Genomic DNA, 25,587 nt, shown 5'->3' with positions numbered 1-25,587 from the left:
TGCTGTGCAGCCAACTTGCCTCCCCACTAGACGACAAGCTTCATGAGGGCAGGTACCATGATTGTGCCGTTCCCAGGTAATAGCAGTGTCTGGCACAGGGTCTGAAACAAATATACACTTGACAGGTATTTACTGAACGAAAGAGTAACAATCACATTGGGGCAAGCTACATGTTATGGCCCAATTCAGTTAAAATGGGGAAGGCCAGTGAAGGCGCCTTTACAGGATGTATTGACCTCCAGAAGCTAATCCTCTGCACAGCATTGGCTCCTCATTCCCAAAGAGGAAAGTTATTTGTTACTTTTCAGGGCTGATTTGCTGGGGTCACTAGTATGCCATGAGATCACCCTGGGTGTGGATTTGATCATTTCCATATTTTCTAGGAGACTAAATCTCTCTGGGCCATTATAAACTCCCTGTCCTACAACATTTATATTAAAGTATTAGTGATGAATTAACAGTTGGGTCCCCACAAACAGCCGTCATTTTGATGAACATCTCCACCCTTTTGAAGTGTGGCTAAAGACTTTTCTGGACAAACACATGTCCAATTTTTTGTCATTTCAGTCATTTTTCTGATTAGCTTCTCAGAGTGAGACAGCCTCTCCCTATTTCTAGATCAAATGAAAACATTCGGTCCAAGCTAGAATCATATGAAAAATTTGAAGCAGCTTTCTAGCTTCCAAAATCATGCATGAATCACTGGGTGCAATAATAGAAATCAGACAATACTGATTTGAGGGAAATTTCTCCATTATCTTCAAGAGAAGATTTTGTGTTAGCTCAGAGGACAAAAGCATAGTCACAGACAGTTCAAATGGCTAGAATTACTTTCTTATGTGGGGCTCAGATTGAAGAGTAGGGAGTTGCGAGGCTTCGAGAAGAGTCCCTCCAAGTCATCTGACCTGTAATCTTTTTTTTTTTTTTCTTAAGTAGGCTCCACATCCAGCGTGGAGCCCAATATGGGGCTTGAACTCATGACCCTGAGATCAATCCTGGGCTGAGATCAAGAATCGAATGCTTAACCAACTGAGCCACCCAGGTGCCCACGTGGCCTGTACATCTTTTGATAAAACAATTCTCTTAATTGTGTGGCTCATCTCCTTAACTTTAGAGGCCATGAATTCTCACTTGATGGAATGTCATCAGTGAAGGTTCTATAGTTACTGGAATTTTGTAAAGAACTGTTTTTACTTATTACTACATTCAAGTGTTCTAACAAATAAATGATAGTGAAAGGGGCTTTGGAGATGGGAGGCAAGAAAAGATTAACTATATAAAAAGGATTCTAGGAGGTAGTGAGAAGAGGAAAAAAAAAGTCAGAAAGTAAAAACCAGGCAAGAAAGCCATGTGTTGGGATGGGTTTTCATTTATTCATCAAGCTGGTATTTATTCAGTGATACTGTATGTGTCAGACATACACATACATAGCAGGATGATTTTAGATAGTGTTAAGTCTATGAAGAGAATGAAACAGTATAGGATGGAGGTTGGTGAGCAGGGGTGGGACTAGCCTTTGGGTGATGTGGGAAGATCTTTCTGAGATGAGCGGAGTGGAGAGCTAGGTGATAAGAAGAAGTCGACCATGGGAGGATCTATCTTTTGCACACAGTGTAGCCCATATCTGATTATTTAGAGGTAAAACCAGGCAGGAGTCCTCTGAAAAGGAAAGTGGAATTCCTGATTTCTAGGCCTGTTCTGACCAGCCCTCTGGGCTCCATCCCTGATCCTGCAAGGCACACTTCTGTTTTCTGGGTGGGACAGCAATCATAATTACACTTGCAACTCTTGGGCTATTTTGAGAGCAAAGAAGCAGAATAAATAGTAAACAGGAGTCAAAATAGCTGAAGATGCATAAAAGGGAAAAGAAAGCAGAAGGATAGATGGTGGAAGGGAAGGAAAATGGAGGAACTAGTTGAAAGCAGAGATGCCTAAAGCTTTTTTGTTTCTTTCCTGTGCAGACTTCATTGGACAAGATTACAAAACTGGTCAAAACCCACCTACACTGTAACTACTTTAATATTTTCATGTTCTGCTAAAAAACACCTGAGAGCCTTTCTTTTCAGTAAATGAAACAATAAAGATTAATGAGTTAATTTGGTAAAGCTGATTTGAATTGCACAGAAGGTGTTGCGTAAGTACTTGGCATTTAAAAAGTTATCTGACATTTAAAAGGAGATGGCTGTTAATGAATTCAAGAGCTAATCTTATACTCTGACAGAGAGAGCCATGGAAAATCCAGGATTATTATCTTGCTGTAAACATAATGTGATTCAGTTGAAAGCCAGAACAAAAGAGAGCTATGGGCTGTAATACAAATATCCACATGTGCACATATATAATGTAGTGAAACTTAGAGGATGTCCATTAAATAAATGCCATTTCCTTTCTTGCTCCTATAATATTTGAGCCACAAACTTAAAAAAAACCCTTCTCTCCAATAGTTTTTCCTCCTCCTTTCAACTTGTATATTTTGAAGAGTCACCACCATGGGTTGGCTCTACAGTCATTGGAATGACTTACCTTAAGAAGGAAAGCAGATTCTAAACTCAATCAGCTAGATCTCCACCCATGGGTCCCACAGAGCCACCAAAGATACAGATCTGTCCTGCAGGCATCTCTCAGACCCTCCTCTTTACTTCTCCCACTCCTTTCTAATTGGGGTTCCCCATCTCCCTAGCTGTGGCTTAATGGCTCCAAGAAGAGCTATTGTCCCTCATTAAGGAGGCTGCAACACTCTCGCTGTCTAACTGCCTCCCACGCAGCTCACAACTTCATTCTGCCTGAGAGAAAGCTGCCAAGAGTCTCTGGGAACCTGTGGGCAGGCTGAGCTGGAGGAAGAAAACAGAAGGAAGGAGGGCCTTTGTAGCCAAGATCTGAAATATGCTGGGGCACACACCCCATCATTATCTTAATGCATGGAGAGCAGGGTCGGGAGGCCTTTGCTGAAACCCTTATGTGGTCTATCAAGTTGTCACATCAAACCTCTGTGCACACAGGGCATTTGTCCCCTCCTGTGAGCAAACAAAAGGAAAAGAGCCAGGCTCTCCTCTGGATCACCAGGCCCCCCTCCTTGGCTGAGAGTCTGTCCCTCCACTTTCCTGGGGGTTGGGGAGACTCTGAATCCCAGCAGGAATGGAGAGATCTGAGAGATTTAGTCACAGGAGGTGGGGAGGGGTGAAGAGGGCTAGGATTCTGAGCTTCCCCCTCACCATGCGCCCTGCTGGGTAGGTGGGGACCAAATCCTGGAAAGAGCCACTCCTGCCAGGGCCATGGGCTGAAGGATCTGGCTAGTTCCCCAGTACTTGGCCTTCTCAGGCCCTGTTATTTCTTGCCCATGGAAGCCTGTGGAACTAAAAGTGGGCAGTAGGAATGGGGGCACAGTGGGAGCTGAGAGGAGAATGGAGCCCTGTAGTGCTCCCTATGACTGGGCTGCTTGGGGAGGGATCTGAGTGGACCATGGACTTCATATATGCTAACACTCAGGGTAACTGGGAGGGGACCCAGCCTGTTCAAGGTCAGACACCCTAGCTGGCCCGAGGTCCCCTTCTGAGACCTTGTCTCTGTCTAGGTTTCCCTGGCCTGGAGGAGCAGAAGACCTCTAGTCTTTAGGAGGCCAGAGAGAACACCAGGATCTCTATTCAATAAACTCGTCTGCCTGCATGGCCTCTTTCTGAGGAGAAAGGAGCCTAAACCATGGGCTCCTTCCACTCATCACAAGTGGGTCCAGTGGTCCATGTGCCTGTCACCTGGGTTCATCCTGTCCATCTCGGCCACCTAACATCCTGGCCCACTTTTTCTGTTCTAGAGGCAAAATTGGTGCTGGTGAGATGGGCTGAAGGGATGGATAGTTTGCGGAGGGGCTCTGCAAGGAGGCACAGCCAACAGATGGTTTGGTTGGAAGCCACGGAAGAGCCTTCTCACTTCCCTTCCTGGCACAGATTTTGGTCTCCATCCACTTTTTTATGCCTCAACTATACGAAAGGAGATTGTATATTCTCCTGAGGGTTTAACAAATTAGTCTAATAGCTAGCAAACTTAGATTAGGAAGAGAAACACTGCAAGCTCCAGTCTCAGCTTTAGGGACTTGTGCCACGTCATTAAGCTTTTTGTGCCTCAGTTTCCCTACCTATACAATGGGGCCAACCAACCGCACTGTTCCCCTCAGGGAGCATTTGAATAATGAAACCCAGCACATCTTAATTCCACAGGCTTCTACTATCTGGAAGTAAATCTTATCCGTGAGTTCTAATTGATATTGTCTTCAGTTTAATTAAGTGCTTTGTTGACACAACAGAATCATTGTTTATCTGGCTTAGCAGGAGCTGGAGGAGAAAAACTTTAAGCCAAAATAGTGATCTCTTTTGCCTCAGGGGAGGTAGAAACTAGCTTTTTCTGTGAGGGGGTGTCTGGCTGTCTTCAGGCTGGAACTTTGCCTGTGTTTGAGAAATGACGCATCCTATTTTAGGCTGGGAGATGAGAGGTGGTGGGGTGCAGGGTGGGAAATCTGAACAAGTCCCTACCTCCTTCTAATCCAACACTTTAACCCAAAACTGTGTGACTTCCTTGTTATTGCTGGGTCTGGTGTGACTTTTCCAAGCTGACAGCCAATCGAGAGACAGGGAAACTCAACTTGCAAAAGGATCCCACTGTAAAAGGTCATTTAAAATCAGTCGATTTTCACTACGAAAAGAAATGATACCCATGTTGCTTTGATTCCCACACTGGCCCATGAAAGTTTATCTAACTCATAATTTAGCTGGACTAAAAAGCTGAATTAGCCCTGGAAGTGCTGGGACAGCACAGGGCTCGAAGAAGAGAAACAAAGATCTCCTTTCCTTTTCCTTCCCTCCCACTCCCTTCCTTTGGGCCCTCTGGTCCTCTGGCCTCTAAGTTTTCCTGGGCAGCCCTGTGCTGGGGGATAGGGGTGGGCCCTGCTGGAAACAGGGCTTCTGGCTCCAAAATTCTCTGCCTCCCTCTGCCCTCCACCCCGTCCCAGGCTTTCAACCCTGTTTCCTTATGTGCAGGACAGAAAACAAGAAAAAAAAAAATTCACAATGAGATATGATAAACCCAAAGGAATCTCTAATAGGTAGAATTGTAAGCAGTGAAACAAAATCCAGACAGCATAGAGGATATTTGGTTGGGGGGATATCTGCGCTTGGGGGCTGCGGGGCGTGTGAGGGGGGAAGGGGAAAATGGTAGGTAGACTGGCTCACAGTCCTTTAAATTATTCCTGCTTTTCAAGCTTCTCCTTTTCCACATCTGACCTTTTAGATGGTATACAAGCTCCGAGTTCTGTTTTATAGTGGCTTTCAAGCAGAGAACAGGGGAATAGAATACTTTACTATTGTAATTTATTGGGATTGCTTAGTGACAAACATTGTGCTAATCCCTTTCCATATGTTATTTCATCCAATTCTTGTCATGACCTCATAAGGGACATATTATTATCCTTCATAGATCAGGAAATTGGGTCTCAGAGAGGTTAAATAACCTGCCTGAAACCACAGCAGCCAGTTGGGAAGAAGCTGGGATCTCAATGCAGCTTTGTGGGATTCCCAAACCAGCAGGCCTCTTTGTAAGTGCAGGTCACAGGCACTTACAAAGAGGGGTCTCTGTCTGTTGTGACATCTGCTTCCTCATCTGTAAAATGGGGATAATAACTGTACCTATTTCCTAGGGATATTGTAAAGATTAAGAGAGATAATAATCCTGCACACAATAAACCTCAAAAACACTGGCTGCTATTATTATTTAAAGAGACCCTTTCAAAAAAAAAAAAAGAGACCCTCTCAAGATAATGGGGAGATAACTGTGGATATTTATAATATGATGGAGGTTCATTATACTATTCTATTTTTGCATGTATTTGAAATTTTCCATAATAAAAAGAAAAGAACAGAAATCAAGGAGGCACATCCTACGTCTGGTTGGAATCAGCGCCGATAACAGATCAATAAATACAGACTTCTTGGAATAAATGATAGAGTGAAAATTTAAAAAAATGAAAGCCTTGGTTTTGTAATTAAAAACAAACCCCTCTCAGTAAATTATTCTTAAATTGTCAATGGAGTTTTGGGCTGACAAAATAATGTGGGTGAGGTTGAACCAGAAGTTGAAGTTTGCTTAGATCTTCAAAAAACCTTTGAATCAAGCGCCACAATCAAAACTATTTAGAAAGCCAGGGAGGAAGAAAAAGGGAAATGAGTGGGGAGAGGGGAAGAGGAGAGAGAGGGGACCACCATGGAACCTGGGGAAATTCTGTGCCATGCCTTTGAAAATGAGAAATAAAAGGTGGGGAGCACAGCCTACTTCTCTGGATGGGGGGGGGGGGGTGCAGACTGTTAATTCTCTTAGGAATCAGTAATACGCCCAATCTTACTTATCAGCCTCAAAAAGATCTCCAGGAAGGATGCCTAGTGACATCTCCTATCTGCACATGACCCAGGGAGTGTAACACCAAATTGTGCCAACCAACAGCAGGAAGTATCTAGATATTGTGTGAGTTGTTAGAGAAATGTCAGCTGAACTTCCATATCATTATCACTGGAAATAAAACAAGTGCAATCTCTACGATTTTAACAAATATTATTTGGAGGATTATAAGCTTTTCTACCCAGAACATGGTTCTTAATATCAACTGAAGATTAATTTGTCAATTTTTTCCCCAGTATCTACCATGTGCCAAGAACTGTGCTAAATACAGGAGATACAAAGGTGAATAAAGCAGAGGGAGTCTGCATTTAAGGATTAGTAGCTTGCTCTTTTAGATATCTGCCAAAAATTTCAACAGAAGGCAGGGTACGCCTCAGAAGGACACTGAAACAAAGGTTACCTTTGTACCCGTTTGTACAAAAACTTAGTGTGTCTACAGGTGGGTTTTTGTGTGGGTTTTTTTTTTTTTTGTCCTGCAAGAGGAAGGCTGAAAGGAGATATGAACACCATCTGTGAAACCACCAAGGAAACAGATGGGGTAAACATAGGTTTATTCAACCTAAATCCTAGTGTGCTAGAATTACAGGCTACTCTTTGAAATCCCAAAGAGGCACATTTTGGACACCTAAGATCAAATATGAATTCATGCTCTTAAAAACTCATGAAACCTGAACTTAAGAGATAATATAGGTTGAAATAGAAGTGATTTTGTGAAATGGGAAAAAGGAGACATAATTCCAGTTTAACAGGATTTTTAGGACACTACCAAAGTTCTAATCCCCACAAAGCAACAAAACGAAACTCAAGATAAAGCATGTGAGAAAGGATGTTTGCTTTCCTTAACAAAGGGAGAAAACTGACAATGTGAAAACTGGTGAGATAGTTTCTTTCTTATTTTAAACAAAGAGATGCAGTGATTCTTGGGAAATCTAATTAAGGTTTGAGTTTGTACTTTAACACTCTTTACTGACAACCTCTCTTCCCTGACAGCTCTATAAACCAGTGGACTAAGGACCCTTCTTGCTCCAAGCTTACATGGCTGGATCTGGGTGGACAAGAGAGTTTCATAGTTTGAGATATTAACTTTTCAGAAAAAGAGGCAAATTCATTGTCCTCCAAAGTCTAAGGTCAGAGGGATAAAACGCTGAAAAGGGATTGAGATCCTTTTTTTTTTTTTTTAATTTTTATTTATTTATGATAGGCACACAGTGAGAGAGAGAGAGAGGCCGAGACACAGGCAGAGGGAGAAGCAGGCTCCATGTACCAGGAGCCTGACGTGGGATTTGATCCCCGGTCTCCAGGATCATGCCCTGGGCCAAAGGCAGGCACTAAACCGCTGCACCACCCAGGGATCCCAGGGTTGAGATCCTTAAAAGGAGAATTCTGGTGGCCCTGTCCAACAATTTGATAAAAACTTAATAATTTTATCTAACAGTAGTTAAAAGATAATGGCACTGTAGTGTTAACCTTTGTTTAACTTGCTTTATACGTGTTGACTGTGACTCCTAGATCATTTTAAGTCAGGCTTGAATAAAAGCAGTTTTCCGCTTGATTCATTTCTCCTTCTTATAGGCAGAATTTTGGAAGGAAAAAAAAAGCAGCGAAAAACAAGAAGACAAACTAAAAACAAAACTTCAACTCAACGAAGCTCTAATTTCAAATTAGCAAGACTGCACTTTTTTTGCATGCATTATTTGCAAGTTTTTTCCTCATAGATACATTTATTATATTTTTACATAGCTGCAGTTCTAGTTAACATCACTTTGATTTCCATGATTTCCACTTTTAAAATGTAATCTCAGCTGGGGGTTATTCCCCCCCCAATCCCCCAGGGGACATTTGGCAAGCTCTGGAGATATTTTTCATGGTCACAACTGGGGGGGGGGGGGGGGCTGTGCAACTGGCATCTTCCGGGTAAAGGCTAGGGACGCTGCTCAACATCCTGCAATGTATAGGAAAACTCCCCACGACCAAGAATATCTGGCACAAAATATTGATGGTGTGGGGGCTGAGAAACGAGGAGTATTAAATCACAGTTTCTGGACAGCTCGGGAGGCCCAGCGGTTTAGTGCCTCCTTCAGCCCAGGGCCTGATCCTGGAGCCCTGGGATGGAGTCCCATGTCGGGCTCCCTGCGTGGAGCCTGCTTCTCCCTCTGCCCGTGTCTCTGCCTCTCTCTCTCTGTGTCTCTCATGAATAAATAAATAAAATCTTAAAAAAAAAATCAGTTTCTAGTATGAACAAGCATCGTTTCTCAATGAATTAAACCTTTCATTGAGAGGGATAGGTCATAATTAAGTTAAATCATTTCTCTCATGTTGAACTATTAGGCTGTTTCCAATTTATCCTTATTATAGATAATGCTGCAGTGGACATCTTCAGTCACTTTTTTTTTTTCAGCTGGATTATTTCCTTAGAACGAATTCCTAGGAGTCAGAAATACTGAATAGATGAGTTGGAATATTTTTTCATGCTTCACAAGTAATATTGCCATTTTGCTTAACCACTGGATTAAACCAAATTACAACCCGCCAGAAGTGTGTAAGCGTTCCAGTTTCAGCAAAACAAAGGCACAACTGGGTGTCACCATTAAAAAAATAAAAAAGAAAAAGAAAAAAGAAAAGTGAGAGGAGGCATACATCCCAAATATAAAATGGTACCTCCTGGTTGTCTCAATCTGCGCGTAAATCACCACTCAGGATAAATATTTTTCCAAACTTGTTTTCTGTTGCTATTATTTTTGACATACGTTGTTTATTACGTCCTTTTACTTATTTATCTCACTCGTTCTCAATGTTTTTCTTGTAAAATTCAACGTCATCTTCATGGAGCATAGACAGTGCAGACATAGTGCTGCCGTGGTGAACACAATTTTTAAAAAACTTTTTTTTTTTTTTAAGTTTTGCTTTTTCTGCGCCTACAGCATAGATATGTTAACGTCTCCTGCTGGAATTTTCATTTACGATTTTAATACTTTTTTTTAGGTGCTGGTCACCTCACCCAACCTGCAGCCTCTACAGAGAGGCCCTGGGGAAGCGGAGAAGCTTCTCGAGCGATTGAAGTCAGCCACCGCCGTAAGAGCAGCCCTTGGTCGCCGACGGTCCGCGGGAACTAATTTCTCTTAATCAAATGAAAGGCCCGAGGAGGAGCCACGAGGCAGAAAGGAAGCTGAGTGTGAAGGAGGATACCAAGTCCTGTGAGGAGGCCGAAGGACCCGCATTAATAGGGGGGCATCGTACCTTTAGGACTTCAGAACTGGCAAGGCTCCATGTGCAGCTATTAATATGCAAAAAATGCCTTCATAAATACTTGATTCTGTTCACAGTGGGGAGGCAGCTCATTTGAAAGAGGAAATGGGAGCTTGCAGTTGAAACATGTCTGCTTGTCTCCTTTTTCTTTTTTCACTGCCCTTTTCATCTGCGCGTTCGCCCTCGCAGTCTCTTCCCCCTCTTGCGGCGGCTCAGCCCGCGCCTCCGCCTCCCGGGAAGTCGTGGCGGGCGCTGCGGCTCCCAGGCCTGCGTGCGGAGCCGCCCGGGGGCCTGCGCGGCGGCGGCGGCGGCGGCGGCGGCGGCGCGGGGCGGGCGGCGCGGGGCGGGCGCCTCAGGCGCGGGCCGGCGGGCGCCTCAGGCCTCCGCGCTCTTCCGCCGCGCGCCGCCGCCGTTTCCAGTCCGGCCGCTAGGGGGCGGCCGCGGGCGCCCTCCCGCTGCCGGGGCCTCCACCCGCGAAGCGGGGCGCGCCTGGCTCGCCCCCTCGGCACCGCGCCCCCCGCCCCGTCAGGGCTTGTTTCCCGCATCTACGGGTGACTTGCCGTGAAGACGTGCTGAGGCCCAGGCGGCCCTCCCTGGCTTTGGTGGCGTGTTTCCCCGTCCCCGCAGCTGGCGCAGCGACACAGAAGCGCAAGTGCTTTAGGTGACCCCACTGCGCCCCGCGGCCAGCGCCCCGTGGGGCGAGGGAGAGGCCGAGTCGGGGAGGGGCTCATGGGAGGGAGAGAAAAGTAGAAACTGATGCGGATGCAGATCAGCCTTGGGTGCCCCCCCCCCCCAGCTGCCTCACCCTGCAGGGAGCCCACTGGGTTTGCCCGCGGCCCATCAGGGCACGGAACTGAAATCTGCTGGGCACAAATTTGTTTCTAAATCCTTTCCAGATGCTTTATAGTCAACATGAAATTAGTCGTTTGCATGGAGTCAGTTGAGGAAGTAGTTACAATTTTAGTCGGTGATTAATCTAATAAAGGGCCATTAGCCTCCAGAAGGGAGGGGTGGGAGCCTCCTCCCCCTTCCTCAGCCTCACCCCCACTCTCCCTGTGTTTAGGGGCTGGCGGGGCTCCCTAGACGGTCTCCTCGGATGCCTTTCCTTTTGGGGCCCACTTGAAAAGGAGGTAAGACTACTTGCGACTTGGACAAACCCACCGGTTCTGTGGGGGAACAACGGCCCTCTTCACGAAAGAGGCCCCGAAGTTCGCAGAGTGAGCCGGTCGGCCACAGCTTCACAGGGGAAGCCTACGTACGATTAGAGTTTAAGGCCCTCGGTCTGGTGCGCCCCCTTTCTGACTGCAAGGTTAATAATTCGGTCTAGGGCTTAATTTGACAGGACTGAGCCACTCTTTTATGGCAGGTGATATTAGGTCTCCTGAAATACAGGCAGGGGAGCTGTGTGAATTTGGAGCATGTTTAGGGTTATGTGAGGCATCTGCAAGGCCTTTGGAATTGTGGAATTATCAAAATATAGCATAGTTATATTTTCCTTAGTCACAGACTCTCTTAAAAAAGAAAACCTTCTAGATCCCTCATAAAGGCTTCAAAGCAGGAATGCAAAAAAAAAAAAAAAAAAAAAAAAAAGAAGAAGCAAACGTTGGTTCAGTGGTTCCTCAGTAGCAGGAAGGGTCAGCTCAGCTGTGTTTTACCTCAGCAGAGGCCTGGCCCAGGCCTGGGGTTCTAACAGTGAGAGTTCAGGTCCTTCCTCAGAACCCAGCTAGGCACACACAGGAAAACAAAACTACTTTTATTATTATTGTTTTTTAATGAATGTGTGGCCAGAGGAGAAAGCCGGGCTGTGGCAGGAAGCCAGGGATAAGGGAGGTCATGCCCCCTCTCCTAGCCCAGGCTGTCGCCCAGCAGGAAGAGACCTGAGAGTGCCCTGGAGCTGTGCTGCCTCTCTTCAGGTTCTCTGAGACCCTGGGGACAGCTCTAAGAATTCCCCTGAGTTGTCTCTCTAGAGTGAATTTGAAGAGTCCCAACCTCAAAGCTTCAAATAAAGGAACAAACTTAGAAATATTTGTGAATGTGCATCCTTGAAACGCTAATAGATATTTCTGACCCATCCAAATGAAGCATTTGTCTCCTTTCTTCATAGTATCCTTACATTTATTTCCCTTGATTGTTACTCTTCCCCCTCCCCATTGGAATAAGAGTTGAATGGGAAAAAATGGACCCTTTAGCACAGAGTCTTAGTGCCAGCTGCCTTGATGGATGATACCTTTCTGTGTTTCCTTATTCCCTTTTTGACTTTGCAGAAGTCAGGGAAAGGCTGATTCAACTCATTCAGGCACACGAAGAGCCACACAAAACAGCCCAAGTTGAGCTGACATTCCAAGGAACCTCTGTGATTTTATAATCCACTTGTCTCATTTTATTGATGAGGCAAATGAGGTCCAGAGAGATGAAGACTCTCACCCAGGGTCACACAGCAAGCCAGCACAAGAACCCAACATCCTGCCTCCCAGTTTCATGCTGTTCAGTCAATACTGTACCTGCTTCTCTGGCTTTTGGGTCAAAGGTGAGATTTCATTAAGATTCGTGAGAAGATAGGTTCTGGATTCAGTGTTTGCTATGGTGAAAGTCACAGAGAAAAAAGATTAAAGTTGTCAGATCTAGGTCTCATTAATTTTTTTATATACTATATACATACACATCCAGGTCATGTGTATAAGATTATAAACACACACCTATGACATTTGAATTTACTCGCCAAACAACATCTGTACCCTCTATAAGCACCATCTAAATACCATGTTATGTTGAGAAGTTATATTCAAATTTCTATTTTTCTTGTCTTGATTGCTCTTTCAAAGAAAAAAGTAAATTCTTTGTGCTACGAAAATTCAGATAAAGCTGGAATTAAAAAGGAAATATTGATGGAAAAAAATCTGCTGATACTGTTGAATATAAATTTTGCATGATTGTACTTCACTGAAGTAGGAAAATGCTTCTGCAACCTTCCAGATAGAGAGATCAGAGATTTCCCTTTTCCCTTCTCATGTGAGGGGGCTACAGGAGAAGTGGAAACATAAAACAAAGGCAAAGGCCAAAGTAGGGCTCGTGAGAGGGGACAAAGGAAAATTGCGGAGGTTGCCATGAAGCAGGTGCCATGCAGACAATGTGGTGTTACTCTGCATGACTGTCCTCCGTGGTTGCATGACCACTGCCCTCCACAGATATGGAAACTTAGGTTGTAGAACAAGTGAGGTTTTCAGAAATGATTTGAGCCCAAGACTCCAACCCCATGCTGCAAAAGGATAGGATTTATTTTGTTTTCCTTTTTATTCCTAAGAAAGTGAATTTAATGTTTATAAAGGAATGTTTATTTGAGAACAGATTTAGCTAAGCACGTGGCTCCACTGACAAGGGTTTTAGTCTCTAGTGTGGGTGGAGTGTCCAACAAAAAGTTATTTCTATGCTTGCTACTTTTAAGAGCCCATGGCATCTTTGTCTCTTTGACCTGAAGCTTCTACTCATTCCTTGTGGGCTGACCTTTCCTTTTCTGTTGTTTCTCAGCTGTCCTGTTCTTGTTTGAAAGGACAGATTTAAACAGCTGGGGAAACTGAGGCCCAGAGAGTGGTTTCAAGAGATTGGCTTAAGGCTAGTCCTTGAAATAGTGTAAGACCAGAACCTGAACCCAAATCTCCTGACTTAGTATCTAATGCTTTCCCTTCCACATCACACTCCTTCCATTAGCCTCACTTGAGCTTGCCACATCACAGCTGCTTGGCCATGATCCATCCTTTGGACAAATCCAGCCCAGCAGAATTGTGTTGAGAGGAGGTTCACTTCACTGTGGCTTGGAAGGAAACTTGGGTCTTTTAGAAATGAAACTTATAAATTCTAATGCATAAAGAAAGTTCTTGCAACACCAGGAGAATGAATCAGTCAGCCAGAGTTCAAGAAATGTAAACACATTTTTAGATAGGAGACTAAAAAAATCGCTTAGGACTTCTCCATCTCTTGGGTCAAGACCCTGGTAATTTACTGAGGTCCATGCTGTCAAGGAGGAGACACAACTCAAACTGCATTCCTGGGAGATAAAGCAATGGGGGTGGTAAAACTTCCTCTCCCAACAATGTGGCTGGATCTACCCTTGTTATCAAGTTGAAGAAACTGATTGACCCATCACCCAATGCAGGCAACTGGCTGTGAACACAGGCCTGGCTCTTTCTCATCATTCCGAGCTGATGTGTACATTCACAGACTACAGACTGCACAACTTCCAGGCCTGCCTGAAACTGGGAGCTCGGAGTCTTTCTGTGATGAACATTTCTGCCACTAAAGAGATAAACAGAAAACACATTCCTTCTCTGGCTGCCCACCATCAGGCCAGAACAGATTTTCAAATGCTAGCATTAATCTAACCACAGGCTTTTAGCAAGGAGATAGCATTCCCACCAGATAATCAGGCTGTTTCAGAGATGACCCTTACAAGTTGGGGTCTCATCCCAAACTCCTCTGCCTTTTTCAAATCATGGGATCCTTCACCAAACACTCAAAAGCAGGAAAGAGCATCTGATTCTAGCATGGAATAGGGTGCCTTAAAATTTCCTTCTATTTAAACCTATGTTGATGATGTTTAATTCCCAAGTTGTCTTTGTTTGTTGTTTTGATAAAAATGAAATATAGTCCTATTTATTCCCATTGTTTCAGAATGCTTATTTCCCTTGGTATGGGATACTCTGGTGGGTCTCATTGGTATCAGAATAGAGACTAAACTAAAAAGTCATCTTATCAGGCAGACTAGGCCACCTGACTTCGTGGTTGTGTGTCAGGGCTTGGGAAAGGACATCAGACCCACAGGCTCCAAAGTGGCCAAACATTCTGTGGTTACAAGGGCAGTAGCTTTTGGAGGTACATTTAAATATGTTTAGGGCCTTTTCCCACACATGTCATTTCTGAGGGATGAGTACTCTTTGATCCCTAGTATGCTCTCATGACACTTCCCCCATAATTTGCAGTGGTTCCTCATTGGAGAGGGGATATATCTACTGCCAAACAGATCTCAGAAAGCACTCTGCCTTCTCACAGCTTTACACATGGACCTGCTGACCCTAGCAGAAGCCAATGGGAGGAGTCCTGAAAGTCAGCTTTTTTACCTTCATGGTTTTGTATTTGTGGTCAAAAATGGAAAATCCAAAGGCAAATTCCAGATTAATTTAAAAAATCTTCCAGTATGAACTAAACCATAAAAGGAAGATAATTCTGGTGCCTTTACATAGCCTTGCTGACCTTTTCTTAAGTATGATATCTAAAAATACTTTATTTTATATGATATGACTCAAGATGCCTATGATCTATGGAGTGTTTGACGTGTTATAATAAATCTTGATCTGATTGTTTAATGCAGGAAACCAAGACCCAAGATGGCCTTTTGGTATTGTCATTATCAAATTATTGGGATAAGATTTAAGACCTTGATTATGCTACACATTTTTTACTTTAAATCTTGGGTGAAGAGGAGAGTGAGATGGGCATATCAAACAGTTACTCAAGACCTGAGAAAATCTCCAAGCTAAAGACATACCCCAAAGAGCTCTATTAAAGGAGCCAAGTAGATTCATCTAGAAGATATACATTGGTCTGAATTTGAATATGGAAATGCCTAGTAAATGCAAGGGCAGTATTTTTCTTACAAGTTGGAATAAGAGTTCTTTTACTTGCTTATATCTTCTTAGACCAAGTCTAGTTCAGTCTCAAGGGTTTGGATTTAGCTTTGGGAACACCAAGTTCTCCCAAAAGTTCATAAATTATTTTTTATGGAGAGGTCCAAAGGTACATGGCAGTTTACCAAACCCAGAATGGAAGGCAAGCTAGACGGCAGAATCTAAATTCAAGTTTTGTAGCAATAAAATATCAACTGCACAAGAAACCCTTCATTCAAGATACATTGTGGGATTAATAAGGATACCTGTGATGGAAGACTGAGGAAGAAGAGAATTAACAAGAATGGCTGAAGGTGGAGCTACAAAGTGGCCAACCAATTCAATTCAGGTGGTGATCTTTTTTTTTTTTTTTTTTAAGATTTTATTTATTTATTCATGAGAGGCACAGAGAGAGAGAGAGGCAGAGACATAGGCAGAGGGAAAAGCAGGCTCCCCATGGGGAGCCTGATGCGGGACTCGATCCCAGGACTCTGGGATCACGACCTGAGCCAAAGGCAGATGCTCAACCACTGAACCACCCAGGTGCCCCTCGAGTGGTGATCTTAATTCTATGAGAGATACTATTCTTGGTCACTCCTTCTCAAATAAGTATAGACGTCTGGTCTTCTAGCCTTTGGGCTTAGCCCCTTCAATCCATTTTTCAGATAGTTGGAAGAGTCATTTCTCTAAAATAAAAATCTGGTTATATTAATTGTGAGATCCTGCATAAATAGGATCTCACAATCTTTGGGATAAATTTCTCAGTTGTTACTATGGCTTTTCATAATCTAGCTCTTGCCTACCTCACTAGCTAACTGCACTTTTCCCCACTCTCTTCTCTTCCTGTGCCCTGGGGGCCAGTGATTATAAGCTGCTTACACTTCTCCCATGTCGCCATGTTCTCTAACCTTAAGGTGGTCCCTTTCCCTGGAGCATCCCTTCCTCTTCTTCACTTGGCTAGTTCCTACATATATCTTTAGAAAGTCATTCCAAAAGCCTTCTCAAAGGCTGAGTTAGTCTGTACTTATTTATAGCTGTCACCATAATCTACTGTGGACAACACGAAGGCATGGACTTTGTTTCTCAACTGTATTCATGTGCCTACCCCAGTATATGCATTAGTAGATGGTCCCTTAGTGTTTGTTTAATGAATAAATGAATAAGCAATTCTATGTGCTTTGTAAAACAGACTCACTCTCTATTGGACATTTTCCAATGCTTGTGACTTCATTATTTTTTCAAATAAGGAATTGTAGAGAACTAAGACAACAGTAAATGAAAAGCCATAGGCCACAGGAAAATGTGTGAAAAAAGCTAGGAGAAAAAAAATCCTAAAGAAAAGCCTCATGCTTCTTTATGCCACAAATGTCAGAGGCATGAGGAAATGGAAAGGAGTATTTATGGATTACTAGTTAATAAAAGTTATAATTTTTTGGTCATTCTGACAGAAGAAAAAATAATATTCTAAACTTTATTATAGGTTGAAAGATATAACTGGTACTATACTCACACACTCATACATACACACCCTACCATACCTTAAAATCCATACCAGCCTTAAAATGCATTGTGCTAAACGTTACTTCACTGCTTGAACAAGGCCCTGACCCCTTGTGCATATTATACAGTAAGTGAACAGCAGATTCTGGCTATTTAGAAGAATAGCTATTTGTGGCTATTCTCACATTCTGAGAATTTCAAGAATCCTTAGATTTGTGAATACCTCTAGTGTATTTCATATTCCCAATAAAAAGAAGAGGAGTTCTTCAAGTTCTTAATGAGTCTATAAATAAAGGGTTAGGGTGATTTATAAAATTATTTTTTTTCCAGAGAATCATAAAAATGTTAGACCACATCACTTTCTCTTATTTTTATCATCAGCTCCAGCAGTTGGCCTTCTATTTAGGGCCATTTAGCAATATTTATATAAAAAGAATCAGTATTCCTCTTTTTGAAAAATAACTTCACAAGAGCAATTGCAGGTGTTGTAGTGAATATAGATCACAACAGTGAGCTATGGGTGCTCAGAGGAGAGCAAGGTGAACTCACTAGCTTAGTGATGGTCTTTTGTTTTCCAGCCTTAAAGCTTTGATTTGATTCCATGCCTCTGTAAGATGACATATTGTATGTGTCACTGATTTGTGAAGTCATTTGCAAATAGTTGAAGCTGACCTTCAAGTTCACAAATACCCAAAGCCCACCATTATATAATTCTTTATAATCCTATCATTTTTCCTGAAAATAGTCATTAAAACCAAATGATCAAAAAGAAAACAAAGAGTTGTGAAAGATCTATAGATAATTCCAGTGAATAGATGTCTTAAATTGCTCTTTGAACCCAGTTGCAGGGAGTATCAAATATTTTCAGAATACTGTTATATCCATTTTCTTAAAAACAAATGGTAATTTTAAGGCCAAAGAGATGCAAGAATTTTTTGTTAAGGTTATTGAGCAAATCAAAGGAACAAATATTTCCTACATCTAAGCCTTGAAAGAGGTTCTCTAGCCTATGTGAGCGGTCCCATTGGAAGGGGGAGTTGTTATTTAAGGGGTATAGGATCTCAGTTTTGCAAGAAGAGTTCTGGAAATTGGTTGCACCATGATGAGAATCTACTCAATGGTACGGAATGGTACACTTAAAAATTGTTAAAATGGCAAATTTTATGTTGTATATATTTTACTGCAATTCTAAAAAATGACAGGGGGTAGGAAGAGATGAAGAATTGTATTCTCGGCAGAGGCAACAGTATATTCAAAAGCTTGGAAATAAAGAGATTTGCATGAGCCTAAGGTCTTCTAGCTACTAGAAGTAGAGAAAAGAGGAAATGAACCTTTTTCTTTTCTTTCCCTGAATATAGAGCTTGCCATGGGGCAATTCTGAAATAGTCCAAGTTTGTCGTTGGCACTCTACCATTTCCCTTTCTGTACTTTTCTTTTTCTTGTGCCTTCTTCTCTATATAGCTGTTTCTGTTCATCTAAGCCCTCTAAGGCAGTCAACTAGCCATGCATGTTTCAATGCTTAAACCTCTCTTCACTCTGAAATTACCCACCTCTCTTCCTATCTCTGTCAGAATTTTTAGTCCCTCAAAGCAGCTAGTTCTCAGGTAGGTTGCAAGAGGACAGCCATCTGATCAAATAATTTTTTTAAACTAAAGGGTGAATGACTATTATCAGAAGTATCAACCTTTTAAGAGAATACTTCTGAATTCAAAGTGAATCTATTAATAAGATTTTAATAGTAGAATGAAGTGAAATTATAACATTTTTGGCCATATTAGTAAGAATGTTTTTGGTCTGGAGAGCTACCCTGTTATGGCCTCTCTTCCTAGAAAATCTGTCTCAAGAGTTTGGCTTCTCCCAAATTATTCCTACTTTTTTTTTTTTTTTTTTTTAGCTTCTTCTCTTCTTATGTCTCTAAAAGTTGCAAATCATTTTCAGTGTTACCCACCAAAGGGTGTCTGATGCTAAGTAAGGGGAGTTGGGGGAGAAAAGGATGTACAACAGAAACCATTTATTTGTATGGCTTATAAAATCAGGAACTTCCAAAGGCTCCATTTTGTCAGATGGAAACATGCCTGTTTACATTGACATCACTGCTAAACATGCATTGTGATAAAAATGCAGGCTTCTGGGGTTCAAATCACAGCCATTTAGCTGTGTGCCCATTTACCTTGGGCAAGTCACTTAACCTCTCTGAGTCACATCATCCTAGATGAAATATGAGGATAGCAATAGAATTTACCTCATATCATTGCTGTAAGGACGAAGTAAAATAATGAATGTAATGCCCTCAGCACAAATGTTTGGCATATCAAAGATAGATAACAATGATAGCTATCATCTCCATCATCATCATTATCATCCTCCTTCACTACTAGAGGGCTCCTATTAAGAGCTGTTCTGGCCCAGTTCCAACCAACAAGTGAAAAAGAACAGAACTGACACTGAAACTTCCCACCATGGTCAGGATGTCCATCCAAGGAGAATGGCAGGAGGCGTAATGCAGAATGCCAGGCTCTCAACTACTTCTCTGCTTACAGATTTTGAGATTGGCAAGCGTATGATTGTGCCTTTTCTCTTTCTAGTTTTGTAGTCTCTGGCAAAAACAATTCCTTCCCCTCAGCTCTGGCTCCAGCACTCCATCTGTGACATTGCTTCCTGTCACTATAGCAGGTCCCTCATTCAGGATTCATTGCTGCCTGCCCCAAAATAAGCAGTGAGGAAGACCACACACATTTCTCTATTAATCAAAGACGATTTTTAGGAGAGAGGGAAGGTCTCTACATAATCATCCTTTCCCCCGGTCTGAGGCAGAAGCAGCAATGGTGGTAGACAGAGGATGAGCTACAAAGTCAACCTACACTCCTAGTTTTTGCTTCTTTCTAAATGGGGGAATGAAGTATAAAAGGGAGCTTGGAAGAAGTAGTACTGGCCTCAGTCCTCCATTTAGAATACATGTTCAAGAGTGTTTTCCAGATACTTTCCTCATTTGTGGTGGCGCAGGCTGAGCTGTGCAACATCCACCTCATTATAATGTGAATTGTGCAGCATATGACCTGCGGAACCCATAGGACACCCCTGCAGATTTTTACTGGGCCTGCTAAGCACAAGTACTTGGTCTAGCTCCTCTTCTCGCCTAATATTTATACTCAGGCCACAGCACACGGGGCTACCCATGAGTAACTCCTGAGGATACCACATTTCTGAGGCTCTCCAAGAAGTGAATCCTCTTCCCTACTTATTGCTATATTAGGGGAGAAATTGCATGTTTCTGGAGGTCTCAGTATAAAATAATGTGTATGCGAATCACATGATATAGAGGAGAAGTAGAGGTGACTTTTTTAGAGAAAAATCTTACTTCTTAGGGGACGCTGAATACTAGACCCCTCCTTTTCATGGCTGGTATTTGAATTGACAGATTCATAGGCTGAAAAACAATAGGGGTTTTACCTATGAGTGTGAAAATGTCTTGAAAAAAAGCTATTTTTCTTACCTCAAGACAAGGGAAAACCAAGTGGAGCTTTGATGCTTAAGCCTCATAATAAATTGAATGGTTTTTTAAAAAAAAATCTGTTGATGCTATCATGGAGAGAAGGTTGATCTGGGATTTTAAAAGCCTGGAAGAAAATAATACTTTTATTTAAGATGTTTAAGGGTGAAATCCTGTAGGGACTGTGATGCTGAAATTCTGAGAGGGGAACTTTTGATGGAGTAAGAGCATGAAATAGTTAATGCTTGACACATGCTGTGAGGAGATGCCCAGATTTGAACAGCAGATGTGCTGTGGGGCCCCAGTGCATGCAGCAATAGGGGGATGACAGACAAGTGTGAGGAGCCCCAGCCTGCAGCTGTAGCACAAATACAAGGGTTGGACCAGGGGGGACAGGAGGGATTCTAGCCCATCTGATTCTAGCCAAGAGGACAGACAGGCTTCTGCACAGCCCTAATTTTTTTTTTTCAATCTCTTAAAGTTACCTTGGGCGAGAATTATTTTCCTGGCTGTCCTTGTCAGTCAAAATGAAAACTAGTTAAAACAATGCTGTTTCAATGAATGAGGAGAATTTGCATGATGTTCCAGAGAAAAACAGTTAAGGGAAGGGGGTGGTGATGATAGATGGCAAAGAGGTCAACTGAATGGATCTGAGATAGAAGAATAGTTTTTAATGGGAAATTTGGGAGTGTGTGTGGGGGCGGGTGGTTAGGGGTTTGGGGTATATGAGGTATTGAAGAGATACCAATAGGAAGGAAAAGTGAGGGAGAAATCATAGAAAATTCAACCTGGAAAAGACTTTGAGATCTTCTAATTGCCCCTCCAACTCATATCCAAATACACGTATGTATGTATGTATGCATGCTTCATTGTCTCATTATGGATGATAAATACCCTAGACAGGTTGCCAAAAAAAGAATGTTCGTTTTTATTGATTTGCTAAACTGTGGTGGGCTTGGAAAAGCCTGTTCCTGGGTGTTTTTCCTCCCTGGAGTGCACAGACACAGCCGTGTGCACACACATAACTTAGGCTGAGCAGGGCAACTTGGGATTCTAAGAACCAACACTAGAGAGAGGAAAAGCCATAATTAGTGTTAATTGTTGACCCTACAGTTCAAGAATAGATGCTCTTGAGAATGGGAAATGAGAACAAACATTAATTATTGAGTAGGGACCTTGGAGACAGACACTCTGGATTAAAAGGAGGGAGATAAATTGCATAATGAATGTTAATTTTCCCTCAAAGAATTGAGTGGTCGGTGGTTGGAAAGGAAAAAGAGGCTAAAAACAATCATGAAAGAGAAACCTCAATGTGTGCTGGGGTAAGAGGGTATAGGAGGGTTATACACACACTTTCCATCACTGCTTGCTGCCTTGCCCTTTGCCTTACAGCTCCCAAGAAATCTGCTATCACAGTTTTCCATAGGACTCTTACTGTTTACCACAGTTGTATGCTAGGAAGCTCAACCACTTCCCCAAGAATACAGAAGCCAGAAAACAGGCCCATTGCACACTGAGAAGGTGAGAGGTGTGTGATGCTGGAATTTATTTTATATGTGTGTTGGTGGGAGTTTGACTTAAAAATGAGAGTGATGGCTGAAGCTGAATGCCAGTCAGGAGAGGGCTGTGGCCCTGTGTGTGCTGCCCTGGGGGTGATGGGACCCGGGGTCTTCCACTCTTGCTTTATCTTAACTACAATACTTCACACACACAAACACACACACACACACAGCCCCCAAAGAAACCCTCTTCACTGAAAGTGAAAACAGAAGAAAGTAATTTGAGTAGAAAATTGGAGATGAGCCTTGCAGCCAGTTTTGTAGAGACTCTGTTATCAGGCATGTCCCTGGCTGCTAGGATTCAGAGGGCTGGTACACAACCCCACAGCCTGGCTGCACCCCCTACATCTGCGTGCTGCCTTCTGTTCAGGCCCTCATCAGCTGTTGCCTGGATGGCTCTGCAGTAGCCTGAATGCTCAGCCTTGTCTCTTGCCTGTTCCTTCATGCTGGCACATGTGCTAGGTTACATGACATGCCTCCTCAAACATCTGTTATTCCTTGTTGCTTAAAAAGCAGCATCACAGCTTTCTCCTGGAACACAAGGCCTCTCTGGTCTGGCCCTGGCCTGACTTTCAGCCCCATCTCCTCCCGTGAAGCCCCTCACCATCCATTCACATGGGCTGCTCATCATTTCCCACATGCATTCTACTTTCCTGTCTGTCTTTGTCTTTGTTCATGCTGGCCCCTTGGTTGGCCGTGTCTTTCTCTCTTCTTTGTTTATCCACATCTGCTAGTGTCTCAAAGGTCAGTGCAAATGAGATTTCTCCGCAAAAATCCCTCCCAGTCCCCTAGGTTAGAATTAATTGCTCTTTCCTTGAACACCTCAGAATTGTGTTGGTTAGGTCTCTAATACAGGTAGAGTTAATTGCTTCTGAGTCTGTCCTCACTTGATCTGTGAGGCCCTGAAGGGCAGTAGCCACAGGTGCTGAGCCTCGGAAGTGGGGTGAGAAGAGCACGAACTCTAGGGTCTAGGGTCGGTAGGCCTGGGAATGAATAAGCTCACTGCCTACCAGATAAAATCAACATGCACAAGGGAGTTAGGCTCCTATGTTTCAGTTTCCTCACCTATGATATGTGAATGAAAATACTCATATCATGGGAATATTGGGCTGAGGGAATGAGATCACACAGTGGTTGAGAGTGTTCTCTCAATATCAATGTCCTTCTATGTCCCTAGCATATTGTAGGTGTTCAGTACATTTTACTAAGGGAGTCAGGCATACCTGTTAATGGGTCTTCTCTCTTTTAGGTCCAATAATTTTATATCAGAATTTTACTTACTACTTTACAAGATGTACTGCAAGTATGATCTGTTTGGGTTTTTTATTTTTTTATTTTTTATTTTTTGAGAGAGCCAGTGTGCATGTGTGAGTCTGGGGCGGGGAGGGAAGGAAGAGGGAGTGAATCTTCAAGCAGATTCCTTGCTGAGTGCAGAGCCACATGGGGCTCGATCTCATTACCCTGAGATCATAACCTGCATGAGATCATGATCTGAGCAGAAACCAAGAGGTTTCTCTTGGTTTCTCAACCAACGGAGCCACCTAGGTAACCCAAATATGATCTGCTTTGTTACAAAGTATAAACTAGGACAGAAGATATTATTATAGTTACATTATTTTAGTTAAGGAATGTGGCAAGCTGCTGTAACAAAAAAAAACTCTGAAAGATAAACATTTATTTCTCTTTTGGATAGGAGCAGAGAGGTAGGTGGGCAGACTGGGTGGCTTTGCTCCATGAAGTTATCTGAGCACTAAGGTTTCCTGTATCTTCTGGTTCCATTATCCCAAAGAGTATTGCCCTCTTCCTCATGGTTGAAGCTATTTTACCACCTCAGCCAAGTTCAAGGGGAAAAGGACCTCCTTTGGTAAAGAGAAGAGTGAGCAGTGTCCTTTTAAGAAAATGACTGGGAGTTCACATTACTCCTATTCACATCTTATTAAACACAACTTAGTTACATGGCCATGCTTGGTTGCAAGAAAATCTGGGAAACAATTTCTAGCCAGCAGCCATATATTCAGCTAAACTTAGGTGCTACTAATAAAAGGAATAATGAAAGAATGAATATTAGGGAACAATTATAGTCTCTGCTAGTCATGGTTTTAATCATTATCTATGGGCAGTGTTCCAAGAATGCACATGGTATTTTCTGCAATATTCAGAAGTAGATAAAGGGGATATACCCATAGGAATTTTAAATCTCAGAGAAGAAAGAAGAAAAAAGTAAAAAAGATAAAGGAAGTAATAGACTGCCTGGTGAGAGGCCCAGGCAGTAAGACTTAGTAGAACCTAAGAAAAGTAGCAATCAGTGTAGGCTGAGACATCACAATGAAGGTGGGAATTCAGCTAGTCCTTGAAGTCTGGACACTTGGACAAGTAAGACCAGAGGCAAGTATGATTTAGTGGGAAGAACTTTGACCTAAGTGGGCACAGAAAAATCTGGATTTGAGCCTTACATTTGCCACATAGAAGCTGTGTGGCTTTGAGCAAATCACCATGCTTCTCTGGGCCTCAGTGTCCTTATCTATAAAATGAGAGCATATTCTTTTTATTTTTTTTTAAGATTTTATTTATTCATGAGGGGCACAGAGAGAGAGGCAGGCTCCCCATGGGAAGACTGATGTGGGACTCGATCCCAGGACCCTAGGATCATGCCCTGAGCCAAAAGCAGATGCTTTTGAGCCACCCAGGCATCCCAAATGACAGAGTTTTCAAACTGTGGTCTTATAACTCCAGTGGCTTTAGAACCCCTGCCTAGGAGCCATCTTAGGAAGGGAAGAATTAGCTGAACTGTGGAGAAGTTGAGGGGACACAGACCAACTCCACTTCAACTGGAGCTCTGCAGTTTTATCTACTAGTGTCCTCAGCAAGTCTGTTGAGTACTTCCTCTGCTTAAACGATGATGGATGCAATGCCTACAGTTCACTCTTGACTCTAGGGCTCTGAAATGGAACAAATGCAAGGGAAGTAGAATTCAGTTTCACAGGCTTCGTAAAAAATGTAAGTACCATCATATGCAAAAAATAAAGAGGATCTAAATATTCTTTAGCACTTCATACTGATTTTTTTTCCTAAAAAATTTCCAGCAGATTCAGAGAGAACTATTATTTTTGACATTTTTCTTCTTTGGGAGGTGTAAAGTGCTGATGACACATTTTCAGCCAAATGTGAGGTAGGGGAATCTTTGTGCTCATAGGAATCATGAGAGGTTTTTGTCAAAGGGAAGGAGGCTCCCTAGTGTTTTTTAGTGGCTCTCTGCTGGTGGCTATCAGAACACCTTCGAGTATGGGCTGCTGGGGCTTTGCTGGCCTCACTGTGATGAGGGAAAGAACCCTACTTCTCTATGAAGTTCAGGAACAAGCACAGCTATCACAGTCTGCCCTGTGGTATATGTGACAGACCCAAATTAGCCCCATGCCGAGCCTCATGGGAATCTCCCATAATTTCTGTAAGGAGAGCATGTCGGTCAGAGCTTAGTGGAGAATGGAAACCACCAGGTATTTTTAAAAGGAATGGAGTTACTATACAGAACTTGATGCTTATAAAGTTGCCGTAGCAACTACCTCTGGACAGACTCAGTCCTCACGAGCTTGCTTGCCCGAGTAAGTAGCACCAAGCTTCTGCTTTTCTTCTGCCCTCCATGTCCCTTGCAAGTGCAGCTCTTTGGCGGAACCCAAATTTGTATGCAGCCTCCTGATGG

At 42.8% G+C, this 25,587-nt stretch overlaps 1 protein-coding gene and 1 long non-coding RNA gene across 22 annotated transcripts in view; one reads left to right on the top strand and one right to left on the bottom strand.

Annotated features, from left to right (window-relative positions):
- KIAA2012 (KIAA2012 ortholog) overlaps positions 1 to 25,587 on the bottom strand; it is a 130,837-nt gene that overhangs the window by 64,421 nt on the left and 40,829 nt on the right. For all 8 annotated transcript variants that reach the window (XM_049106646.1, XM_049106647.1, XM_025442030.3 and 5 more), the window contains one exon: positions 12,186 to 12,262. In XM_049106646.1, coding sequence (XP_048962603.1) covers positions 12,186 to 12,262 — 77 coding nt within the window. The remainder of the gene's footprint in view (positions 1 to 12,185; positions 12,263 to 25,587) is intronic.
- LOC112656642 (uncharacterized) overlaps positions 10,077 to 25,587 on the top strand; it is a 188,588-nt gene continuing 173,077 nt past the window's right edge. For 8 of the 14 annotated variants that reach the window (XR_007408911.1, XR_007408908.1, XR_007408909.1 and 5 more), the window contains exons 1-4: positions 10,079 to 10,345; positions 10,748 to 10,814; positions 11,949 to 12,211; positions 21,724 to 21,852. This is a non-coding gene — a long non-coding RNA (uncharacterized LOC112656642). Of the gene's footprint in view, positions 10,346 to 10,747; positions 10,815 to 11,948; positions 12,212 to 21,723; positions 21,853 to 24,825; positions 24,888 to 25,587 lie in introns of all 14 variants that reach the window. The other 6 variants (XR_007408918.1, XR_007408915.1, XR_007408912.1 and 3 more) reach the window with 4 other exon arrangements.

This window comes from Canis lupus, chromosome 37, assembly GCF_003254725.2.
Source record: "Canis lupus dingo isolate Sandy chromosome 37, ASM325472v2, whole genome shotgun sequence".
Taxonomy (NCBI): Eukaryota; Metazoa; Chordata; class Mammalia; order Carnivora; family Canidae; genus Canis; species Canis lupus.
Note: the sequence above shows the minus strand (reverse complement) of the source record. Positions and strands in the feature narration are given on the sequence as shown.